This window comes from Fulmarus glacialis, unplaced genomic scaffold (genome assembly GCF_000690835.1).
Source record: "Fulmarus glacialis isolate BGI_N327 unplaced genomic scaffold, ASM69083v1 scaffold17128, whole genome shotgun sequence".
Taxonomy (NCBI): Eukaryota; Metazoa; Chordata; class Aves; order Procellariiformes; family Procellariidae; genus Fulmarus; species Fulmarus glacialis.
In genome coordinates, this window is record NW_009229114.1 from 46796 (window position 1) to 59105 (window position 12310).

At 37.6% G+C, this 12310-nt stretch overlaps 1 protein-coding gene across 1 annotated transcript in view; it reads left to right on the top strand.

Moving 5' to 3' along the window:
• Positions 1-12310, top strand: part of GRID1 (glutamate receptor, ionotropic, delta 1) — a gene marked incomplete at its 5' end in the record, with an annotated part of 61621 nt that overhangs the window by 44298 nt on the left and 5013 nt on the right. The window contains one exon of the mRNA XM_009583747.1: positions 11640-11741. Within this exon, the coding sequence (XP_009582042.1) occupies positions 11640-11741 (102 nt within the window). The remainder of the gene's footprint in view (positions 1-11639; positions 11742-12310) is intronic.

Below are 12310 nucleotides of genomic sequence, written 5' to 3' on the forward strand. Positions count from 1 at the left end.
TATAATGTTTGCATATTCTCTGCTAATTGGCTTTGTGAGCAAGCTGATTTTATTTGCCTTACAAAACCTGCTCTATGTATGTAACAAAGCCAAAGGGATAAATATATTTTTGAAAGCTGTCTCAATATAGCTTGTTGTTAATTAAAACCATTAAATGTATATCGTCTATCATTACACAAGAAAATTCATATTTTCCTTAATACTATCTACACTTCTGTTTCTTGGAGAGGTAATTATCTGTTACCAAACACCAAATTATGGGGTTTTTTACTCAGTTGTTTTCTTTGATGTTGAGGAGAAAAAGGTCTACAAATTGTGAAGCCATTCTGTGTCACTATCTATGAGGAGCAAGGAAAAAGATGAAGTCATGTTGTAAAGATCAAAATAAGGGAAAGTTCAGTAAAAGTAAGTTCAGTAAAAACAACTCTTAAATTTATTACAGGCATTTTCAGTGTTCCATAGATATGGGTCTAGATTCCAGTGCCTATAACCAGAGCTAGTCAAAATTCGCTTAAACTCTTTGGCAGGGAAACTTTGGCATTTATGGTTGTTACCTCTGTCACCAGAGAATATTAGCTTCTCTTGACAGCAGTTCTGATAAAATATTGTTTTTCAAAAGTTCATTTTAAAATACCAGCATTTCATCTAAGACCTTGACCTCTTTGTGTTAAAGTTTTAAATTTATTTTATAAGTTACATTTATAAATCCACACCTTTTGAATTAAAATTGGAATAGGATATTTTTTCCTCTAAAACACTGTCCTTATTGTTACATCAAGGCTGCCACCAAACTATCATGAGGTAATTAGATAATAGCAATGGTAGGAAAATGAAATAAAATAACAAATGTATAAAAATTTAATGGAAAATGTAAGAAGACACTGAATCTCAAAACTTTGCACTCAAAAGTTTTAGTAAGAATTTTAGTTTTTACATAACTTTCTACAAAAAAAGTTGTGGAGATTTTCAAAAGTATCTGGAGTTTGAAAGAAGAGCATTTTTCAATACAGGATTGAGAGCTAGCTCGACAGGTGATACCAAAGAGTGGGCTGAACTTCGCTTTCTTTCTGAGACGACTCAGTGCCATCAACCAGAATCAGAAAGCGAACTCATGATGGCCAAGCTTCAGAAGGTCTGCAGCTGGAGAAATCACACCATGGTCCCTTTCTCACATGACCACAGAACGGTCCAGGCTATGAAAAGTTCAGTTGCTAGAATTGCTGATACATACGGGTTTCTTGAATTCGTAGTGAAAAGTCAAAAGCATTCAGCTCAGATAATATCCAAGGAATCCCATAGCAGAGCAGATATTTTGGCATAGCCAGGCAATTGTAGCGTGCCAGTTAATTGTGTAAGTGCAGAGCTCTCATGTAGAACGACTGGAAAAGATGTAGTTTTCCAGCTGCTACAATCCTCTCTTGCTCTCCCTCCCCAGTAAAATTCTCAGAACATCACTGCAAGGAGATATTTGGTTATTACACTGCAAAGAGCAGGACAAGAACCTATACAAAATCAAGATGAATTTGTATTTGTTGTTAGATCCAACTTTTCAATGATTTTTTTGTTTACAAAACAGTCTGCTGTGTTCACTATTGCTTAGATAACAAGGGTAGTTCTGATCTCAAAAGCTAGTAATTTCCTACCAAAAAGCATTTGGAAGCTTTGAAAAGAATCTCTTCTCTCTGTGAAATAGATTTGTTTCCATTTTACCCACAGATAATTAGTAACGGCAGGGGGAATTGGTTCAGTTTTGTCCACAAGCAGCTACTCTTGAACTACCTGACTTTCAGCTCTTAACAGCAGCATTCAGAGTATCCTTGGAGTCCAGCAGCCGCTGGACTCTCTCTCGCTGGGCAGCAATTTTGTTTGCTTTTAAAACTGCAGAGGAAAGACGAGGGGCTTCCAAAGCCAGTGGCAAGGAGCTCATGCCAGTCACTTGTGCTATCTGTTGGGGACTTTGTGTTTGGATTGCTCTAACTTTAATGATTACTTATCAGTTTTAACTTTATGCTTAGAGGCCTGCTTGTTCATATCAACTGATAATTTACAAGGCCTCTGGGAAGTGCCTGATTCAGCAGTATCTTAGGTACTCACGATTAGTTTATTCAACCCTTAGAAGAACTGTGATACTGCACGTACATCATCTGCTATAGCAACACTGCCATCTGATTCAACAACAGCATTGCTATGTTATCGCGTGTTGTTCATATCTTAAGGCGTTGAAAAGTGGCAAAACTGCAGATGGACAGGAGTGGAGGTTACTTGCCTGCTTTACAAGAGAAAAGCCTGTGAGATCCTAGAAGAAAATAGCTCCAATTTATATTCAACACCATTTTCGCTGCATTTTGATTTTGTGTTAGCGAAATGAAATGCAAAAATTTGGGGACAGAGTAATACTTGCCTGCACTTTGTAGAGAAGCCATCAGAGGATAATATTCTTGTTCATCTTGTTTTCATCACTCTTATGATTGCTTCATTTAATACCACATCTTTTCCAGTGCTTGTGTTGCTGCAGTATCCCCCCCTAATAACATCAGCATGTTGCAGTCACTGCTCCTTCAAAGACCAGTATTAATTGAAGCAATTTATTCTATGAGAGCTGAAGACAGCCTATTTATACTTTTATATAATGAATATTAACAGGTTACATTTATCTTGTCATGTCCTGCCAGCTCCTTTTTCTGCTTCATGCAGATTTGCTGCCCGGTACATGCTTTGCTCAGGCTCGGCACAGTAGAACATAGGTGTTTCTCTGTGTTACCTAAGGGATCAGAGATGCTCACCAGCTATCATAATATGGAAAGAGAAGCAATCCTGAATTGGTATCATTGCTCCTTCATTGACTTGCTGGCAAAATAATGTCTCATTCTGCCAATCAATGGAGCAGTATCTTACTTCAGCAAAAAGGTAATATTCATAATTTATGTCCTTCAACATAATATTAAATATGATGTATATGCAATATAAAATATAAAGTATGTGGTGCTGATCCATTCCCAAGGGGTATGAGAAGTCTTCTACTGTGTCAATAAAAGCTGTAGGGTTACAGGAAACTGCTACTTCAATTCTCCTCAGTCACAGTACTGCAGAAAGCTACTGTATACACAAATGCATATACAAGAATATCTTAGCTTCCTTAATACTAGCAGTATAAGGCATAATGTCTCTAATTTTCATTTATGTCGTAGAGCTCTACTCTATGTAAAATAATTGGCTTTTAATAATATGGCCATTACACTTAATTGAACTGAGCTTTGGCTAATGAAAAACATAAAGGAAACCACCTCCTCTCACATCAAAATATTTGATATTCTCTGCAATGAAGACCCATAAAAATAGTGGAGTGAGATACTGCTGAGTTATGCTAGGTAAGGTCAAAATCGTCGATTACAGTGAACAGCAGAATTTGTAGAGCAAGAGCTGAATAAATACTTTTACACAGGCTTCTAGAGAATGAAGAATATTAATGCTAAAATACTTCTACCAAAGCCTCTGTTTGTAGTCCTCTGCCTTCCTCAACTACCCCCACAGTTCTGGGTTAGGTGGTGTAGTTCTTCCCCTCCAGGTTTTCCCTATCTATTATGTAGAAATTATTGTAACTGACATGGAGGGAGAGACTCTACATCCTAGACTCTAATTACTCTCTGGATGACAGTGGTTTAATATTGTAATTGATCTTTACACGGCAAAAACATGTTTCTGATACTAATTTGCATTTTGTTTTAATGTCATTTTCAGCACTTTTCATTGGGTTTGAGCCCTCTGAATGATTTCAAAAATTTTCTTCCAATTTGTATAAATTTCCTGCTTGTTATTATGCAGCTTCTTGCTGAAGTACATCTTGTTCGCACAGTTAGACATTTGTGTTTTCTGAAATGTTAAATAAGAATTTCACAGGACTATCCATGTGATAGTGACTGAGTTAATGCTGCTCTTCCCTCTTAATTGTGAGCCAGTTCCCTTACATGGTTTGAAGGGCATGCTACTTCAAGGGCAGTCTTCATGTGGCATCTTAATTCTAGACATTTGCCATGTATCTCGCTGTGCTTCTCAGAAGAGCAGTGGTGTCTATCTGTTTCCTTAGATATGTCAGTTCAGGTCAATTGCTCTTTCCTACTCAAATCCCTCCTTCGGTGTTCTTGAACTTTATTTTCTATTCTAGGCCTATGCTCAATTAACTTTATATAAGTGTAATTCTCAGGTGTCAGTGGTATTACGTATGTTTGCTAAGCTAAAGCACAATTGTAAGCGACTGTAGGCTGGGACCTTAAATTGCTCCTGTGCACTTTCTACATAGTTTCTCCCTGGCTGAGTTCTAGGAATGGCTTCATTTCAGCAGTGGGGAATGGATTTTTCTATTGGAGATGAAAATGTTTGAGGTTTTCAAGTATTCTGGAATTATGCCATTCATCATAAAGACTAAACCAGTACCTTTGACCTTTGTGAATGATAATATGGCCCCCTACTAGCCTTAAAGGTGGTGATTAATCCACTCACCTGAGATGTGGCAAACTGATGAGATCCTAGGCTAACCCTTGCACTCTGGGACTTGAATCAAGTTGATCCGTGTTTGAGAAAAGTATCCTAATCACCTTTGGCTGGGAGACAGCATTATGTGAAACACCGGTTCAGTTCTGGTTCTCTCTGGTGAATTCAGGAACCACCGGGCACTCAGGCTGTTCTTTGATTTCCTTCATATATGCACTTACTCATATCCTGGATGTGCCAAACCTTTCCCGTGAAAAATTTTTTTGTTTAGAAATATCCAGACAAGCTCTGCCCTTTTATCTATTTCTCATTTCACAGTCTGCATTGAGAATGAATAAACGTTTCTAGGAAATGGTTTGTATTTCATATGAAAGGGTCTCTGTAGATTATTAGAAGTCAGCAGCAGTAGTTCTGTTGGCTTATATCTAGTTTTGTTTCTAATTTTCCCATTTCTTAGACTTTCACAGTTGTGTCTTTTACTCTTCTTGTACAAACTGACTCCTCCACCCCAGTAGTAGTTGTCCTGTTCTCCCTTGATTTTCTTCCAGCATGCCTCAATCTTGTTCAGAGAGATGCTAAACACAGTATTAAGACTGTATATTCTTCTCAGCTGTGTTCTCAGCTTCCCTCTGTGCAGCCTACGCCGTGAGACCTGTGGAGTCCAAAATCACACTGATACTTTTGCAGCCGTACTGTATTACAAGCTGATCACCCATTTGCATCTCACTTTCACCCAGCATAATTTTTTAACACTAATTTCTGTGTTTGTTTCTTCAATTGAAGTATCTCTATTTCTCTTTTTTTCTTTTCATAAGTGTTTGCTTCTAGTTATGCAAGATGCATGTTATTATTTATGTCTGGGTTCTTACCACTCCCATTTATTTTTCTCACTGTTCTAGTCTGACATATTTGCAGCACTTCCCAGTTTTGAGATATCTTTGCATCTTAGACATTTTAATTTTAGTAATTTGCAGTTTCCTATTCCAAATCATTAAAAAAGCTATTAAGTAAATAAGATCTTAATATTGACTTGCTCTAAGCTACCTCAAAACTTCTCTCCTCATCTTTGATACATCATTCTTCACTGTTGCTTAGAAGCTAGTCTATAAATCATGTGATATTGTCCTTATTCAGGAAACGTATTCAAACTGTCCTAGGTGAGGTTTCACAAGACCCTGTATGAAACAAAACTAAAATTCAGATACAAATATATTGTCATCTTCGTTTCAGTTACCTATTAATTCTGCAGTACTATTGAAAAAGCAGTCAAGTTTGTTATAAGGTCTTGTTGCCTAGTGCACATCTTCCTGTCATTCTCTAGAGATGTTTTATTATCATTTATATAGCAGCAAAAATTTGCAAAACACTAAAATTGGAATAAGCTGCATTCTTCTCCCTGAAGATCTCACATTCTTAAAGGCCCATTAAAGCAGCAACAGCCACATAAATGTGCTTCACTGTCCTGCACGGAAAACCAGGGTCCTGTTGGGCAAACAGTAGTGGCATGGTAGCCACAGAGGAGTCAGCCCTTCCCTACTTCTCCATTTTTTCTTACTTTATATTGGCTAGACGTTGCCTTTAAAGGGCTTAATGTCTCAGGAGATGGATGATGCTGTTTGCTGAAGTATCGGGAATGGGAGAGAGCAGCTTTCCATGATCTCCCTGCCCTTCTGTGAATTTTTACCATACTTGTGTGGCCCTGTAATGGCAAACTGAGCATTTTGAGCATTGAAGAGGATGTGATAAAATTTTGACCCAGAAGACTGAGAGTTTCTCTACTACTTAAGACTTGGTTCACAATCTTCTGCTTCATAGTTTTAATATGCTTTGGAGTTCTCAGTGGCTTTATAGCTATGAGTGCATAGGTATTCCAAACCTACTGCGGATGTTCGGAAGCAAGCTACGCCTTTACTACTAACAAAGGCGTATATCAGAATAGAATAAACATTTGGATGTAGAAGACTTGGAGGTACTTCACTGCAAACAAGGTCAAGTTATGCCAGACCACAGAATATAGCTTAAATCAGTTCAGATGGTGATCTTGTCCAGTATCTTATCCCTAATAAAAACTATGAGCTTACGCTTCAAAGTAGAAATGTTAGATTATTCCTAATAATTATGTAATTGTTATAGAGATAAATTGTATCAGTGTTTGGATTTGCTTGCAAGTGTGAGAATTGATACCTTTATATTTTCCTAATCCTGTTTTATGTAACTATAGATTATACAAATACATAGTCCAAAATGTTTTTTAAATTTTTCTTGATTATGGTCCCATATTTCAAATGAAAAGATTTTGGTACCTTCAAGGCAACTCCAGTCATAAAAAGGGAAATGATGTTTCAGAGAATCCTGTCAGTTCCTTAAGAATGACACATAATCCAATGTATGAATCGTATGAATCCTACTAATGCCTTGCTGTGAATGATATTGAATGACAGCAAGTTCCCTAGATTACTAATATATTGCACTTAAAAGGAATCCTGGGCTTAAATGTAGATATTTGCTTTACTTACTATTTAAATGGAGTTCCTTTTATTCCTTAGAACTGCAACACAGGAGCGTCCAATTTGCTCCATTTATTTAGTGGGCCACTGCCTTATTTCATATTTGTCTTCTGTAAACATTCATTTTCTTGCTTACATTTTGCTTGTTTGGGTGTTTTTTGATTATCATGTTTGCTTAAAATCTGCTTTTATGATGGTAAATATTTCAGTAAGTGTTTAGCCGTATTGCAAGACTGGCAAAGGGAGTCAGAGGCCCCAACATGTAAAATATACATACATGATACGTCATATTTGATATACGCTATGTTGACTTCAAGTTTAAGAAACAAGTTGTCATTGAAGTGAAATCCTTTTCAGTTCAACTTTAATCTAAAAGCTTTATCAGATTGTGAGTGACATAGATTAATTTATTTAACTCCATGCACAGAACAGCTTTCATATTCAGAGAAAATGTGCTCTGGGTTGATACATGTGTCCCTGTCTCAGGGCATGAGAACTGCCTGCCTCACACTCTCTCTCCCATTTCTTGTCTGTTAGGAGTTCTTCAAGTTTCAAAGCAGGGGTTCCCAAATTTTATTTATTTGGATAGCGTAACCTTAGCTCCAAAGGAGTTACCGGACAAAAGTTTTCAGCTTTTGGTAAGATAGAAGATGCGTGCTCTGAACTGATTAAGGCCCTTTCAAACATTACTATATATCTGCTGAAAATTATCTTGGTTTATTTCTTATGGGAATCCCATTTTCCCTGAAAAGTAGATCATGTTTGGAATGGCATCGTTAGACAGCAGTGACATGCATTATTTGGACAGGAACTACTGCATCATAAGCTATAATAATGTAGATGATCTTATTCACTGTTGTGATATAAATATTAAACGTTCACTTTTTGTGCTAATGTCAGTTTGCAACTGTATTTACTAGTAGTTTGGGATTATTTTCATCTCCATTTGTTTGGGCCTGAGACAGACATTTGCCGTAGTCCAGTGGTGTCAGCGTTCACAGCAGAGTTAGAAAAACTAAATTCAAGTTCCTGATTCAAGGAATAAGTAATTATTGTGCAGTAGAGCAGCACGAACACGCAGACCTTGCTGACAACCAGATGCATAACAAATAACTGAGTCTGTTATCAGTTTCATCTCCTAAAGGAAGCGGCACGCAGGCTCTCAATCTAATTGAGCAAGTTCACAGGAGGTAGCAAATCTTGCAAATCAGTGTTTAATGCATGCAGCCTTGATTTATTTGAGCAGAAGGATTGTCTGCCTCATTGTGCTGATGAGGGTCTTCACACTTCTGTGGAGTTGTTTCTGATATTCTCTTGTGGGAGTTTACCATATCAATATGATATCCCCTGGGGAACTAATCACTCAAGTAAGTGTTGGGCAGGCAGCAGCCGCATCATTAACAAAGTCACAAAACTCCTTTGTAGAATTTGGCTTCTAATTTATTGATGGGAACTCAGGAACCCCAAAGCTACATTGACATCAAGTTTTCTTTGGAGGTTCTGACAGATATCAGTACCTTTCAGGACAAAATCCTGAACAGTAGGTTCATGAGGCATACTTTGGATGACATCCTTTGACATTCCCAGGTTGTCTAGCCATGTAACTGTTTTGCTTGTGTGTTGAGTATGTGTGTTTGGAGCTATACATTGCTTGTGGAGATTGAAAACAATGTTAAAATTATGACTTTCTCTCTCCAAGTTTTTCCTTGTAGTTCTGGTTGAAAATGCAGTAAATACTGATAAAGGTCAGAAGCATGTCTTGAGTCAGAATTTTCCAGCAAATTTCACAGTTGTTTTCTCTGATTTGTCTTTATTGGATGATTGAGCTTCTGATGTATGGCTAGAACTATAGGATTCCCAACAACATGGCTATTTCAGAAAGAGAAGCTAGGAAGAAGGTTTAAGTTGAAAAGCTTTAATAAAGTAGCTGTTTTCAAAACTTGAACTTCCATAACCCAGTAACTTGAGAATCAAAAAAACGCCACCCGGACTGCCATTAAATATATGTTCCAGAGACCATTGATTTTTGAAATACATCCTACAAGTGCTGATCCTGCAAGCAGTTGTTTGTTATAAACAGGTCTAAAACCCCTTTATCTCCCATCAGCTGATAGCTGTGCTGTAACCTTTGGCTTCAGACTTCTGGTAGGAACATGGTACGTATTTCTACAATGAATGAAACTCTGACGGCCTTATCAAATAACAGCAGTACTCATTGTGTTTAACAGTGCTGGAAATTAGTTTCTTGGGCACTGATCTTGACAGGTCAGCTGTCACAAATTGGTAGACGTATCTGTAAATACATCGGTCCTATAAAAAAAATTCTGTCTGCAAGAAGTGGAAGTTAAAATTGGCACACTTCTGAACAAATGAAATGTTCTGAAGCACAAGGATGCACAGGACAAATCCCTTCTGGAGAAGGTTTTCCTCATGTTCCATTTATCAACTTCATCTGCATAGTTTGTGCCTCCATAGAGAACACTATGGAGTTCTGTGCTGTGGTGAAATATGCTCCTCCTCCTCACGCCTACCCCTACTGCATAAAAGAGAAATTTTTGTCTATCTCCTTTTGAATAAAAGGAATAAATTTATGGTTTTGCACTGACGTGTTTCCAAATCATTTTAGGAATCCTTAGTGTTAATGCAGAATGCAAAATATAGGGTATTCAAAAAGTCTAAGGGCTTGATATGAAATCAGATAAGAGTTTTTGAAGGGAAAGGAGTGGGAGAAGGAATTGAAATGTCAGTCCACCAGTGGTGAAGTGATAAATGAATGTGTTACATTTCCCATTTTTTAATAAATATTTAATCATTATCTGTAGATTGTGCAAGCCATTTTGGCCAAAACCTTCCATGTATCTTTATCATATACTTACTGCATAGGACAGCTGAAGAAGGCTTAGACAATAAACTTTCTTTACAGATTTGAGACACAATATATACCACATGCACCTATACTGGTCTTTGAATTGGTCAGTTTTGTTTGGCAATAGCAAAAGCTAAGAAACATCTGGACATATTTCAGAGCAAGCATCTACCTTCGAATTTAAAAGATACCATGGCTATAGGAATCTACCTGTATTGCTGCAGACACTTTTATGTGCAGAAGCTCCTCTGTCACTCCAAACTGGCATCACAGGGGGAGAGTTCTCAATCTGAGAGATTTAGCTGTCAAGAGTGTCTTTAGAAAGCTGAGTATTATTCAGTCATTGTCCTCCTCCATCCTCCAGGTCAGCTGGATAAAAGGAGGTGTAGCTTAATTCTTCCCTCTCCTGTGTCTCAGCTTTCAAGATTTAGGGACTATAGAATAATTTTCATCAGTTGTGATAGTTATGATGGCTGAATGTTCACCGAATGTCCTGTTCTTTTCTAGTTCCCTGTTTATTAGTTTAGTGCAACAAAACAAAAATAAAACTATACAGATCTCTCCCATCACATTTTATTTGTTGGTTTGATTTTTGAAGCTTTAGGATAAAACTGAAGTCACAGAAATAAATCATGTAGGACATCTAGCCGTAGGCATTTTCAGTGAAATAAGTTATTTCCAAGAAGGTTTTGACTTGTTACATGAAAATTAGCTTCTGGAAGGAAGAAGCCATATTTCACAGATCTCGGACTACGTTTAATTTCTACAGGGCATGCCTTCAGCTTCCACATATGTGAGCATAGTACTGGTGTTTAAGAGTAGAGCTGAAAAAAAGAAGGAAACGGTTTCTACTTGATATTATTTATGACTCTTCTGAACAAAACGACACCATGGATTCTGTTTGAAGGCAAAAGGAGTGTCTGGCTCCTATGCTGAAGAGCATATTTAGTCTGAATAATCCAAAGGTCACTTAAGATTGAATTTTCTATTGAACCTATTCTATTGAATTTTACTGCATTTCTCTTCAGAAAATGCAGTAAAATTGATTTTCAAAGTGATACATTTAATTGAAAAATAAAATATTTAGATGTAATATTCCAGGGAGATATCCTGAAAACATGCATCCAAGTACATCTAGCAGATGCATGAAGTACTGGTAGATATGAGATATTTGATCATCAGGAGCCTGGGAACTTGAGAGACTGTCATGGTTTTACTGATGAGATAGAAGTAGGGCAAGAAGAGAGAAAATAGGACTTAAGATAGGATCTGAAGAAAGTCCGAGAGAGGACACAGTTTCACACCATAGAATCTGTGCCAAGAACTTATGACCACCAGTGAACAAGAACGTTATGCAGCAGGAAGAAAGGTCGGTCCTTGATAAGCAGTAGGGAATGATTTGAAAAGTAGGAGGGGATCTGAGCAGAGAGGGGAATGTGGATAGTGAGACCACAGATGATCCTGAGGACTGTCAGGCAATATAAACTTACTGGAGAGAAACGTCGTATCAGAGTGATCTAAGTGAAATAATACAACAAATACTACAGATAATAGAGCAGTTATGTGACAGGTATTGATGAAACCGCATTCAGGCAAGGTACTTGTTTATGTCTGCCCTCTGAATCTCACTAATTCTGATTCTGATTTAAAACCCACACACCTCTCTAATCCTCTCTGTATCAGTTCTGGATTCGGTCACGCTACTGTTAAATGTTCATGTAAATACTGAAAGATTTCTGCCTAACAGTCCTTCAGACTCACTGCACTTTCTGTTCTAGTTGGCAACGTGGGACTCTGAGAAAGGACTGAACGGTAGTCTTCAAGAACGACGTCTGGGCAATGACTTACAAGGACTGACACTCAAAGTGGTGACTGTCTTGGTATGATCCTATTTGAGTTCAGGAAACAAATGCTCAAAATAAAAAGAATCTGACTGAGCATTTTGGGCACCTCCCTCAGTATTTTTCCCTATCACTTTCAGTTCTGTATTTTTGGATGATCAGTTACATAAGCAAGGAAGATAGATGATGGCCTTTCATTATTTTATGTGAAACTCTGCACTCTCAGAGATACAGAGCATTTGTTTGTTTGCTTATGCTGTTTTTCTGCATTGTAATTCCTACTGGCCGTGGAACCAGCACAGGGCCTGGGTGCTCAGGGGTGCATTCCAGATACCATACTCTAACTCGGATATGCGGTTTCCAGCATTTCATGGGCCAATTATGATAATCTAATCTTGGCTCTTGTACATTACAGGCTGTAAAATTTAATCAAGTGTTTCCTCCATCAAGCTCATAAATTCCCATTGAGATAAACTATATCTTTTAGAAAGGCGTAGTCTTTCCAAAAAATCATTATGCTTTTGGGACTACTGTCTGTTAGCATCTGGAGTGGTAGCAGAGCTTCTGTCAGCTAAGTGCGGAATTAGGGGCAAATTAGGGCTTGAATG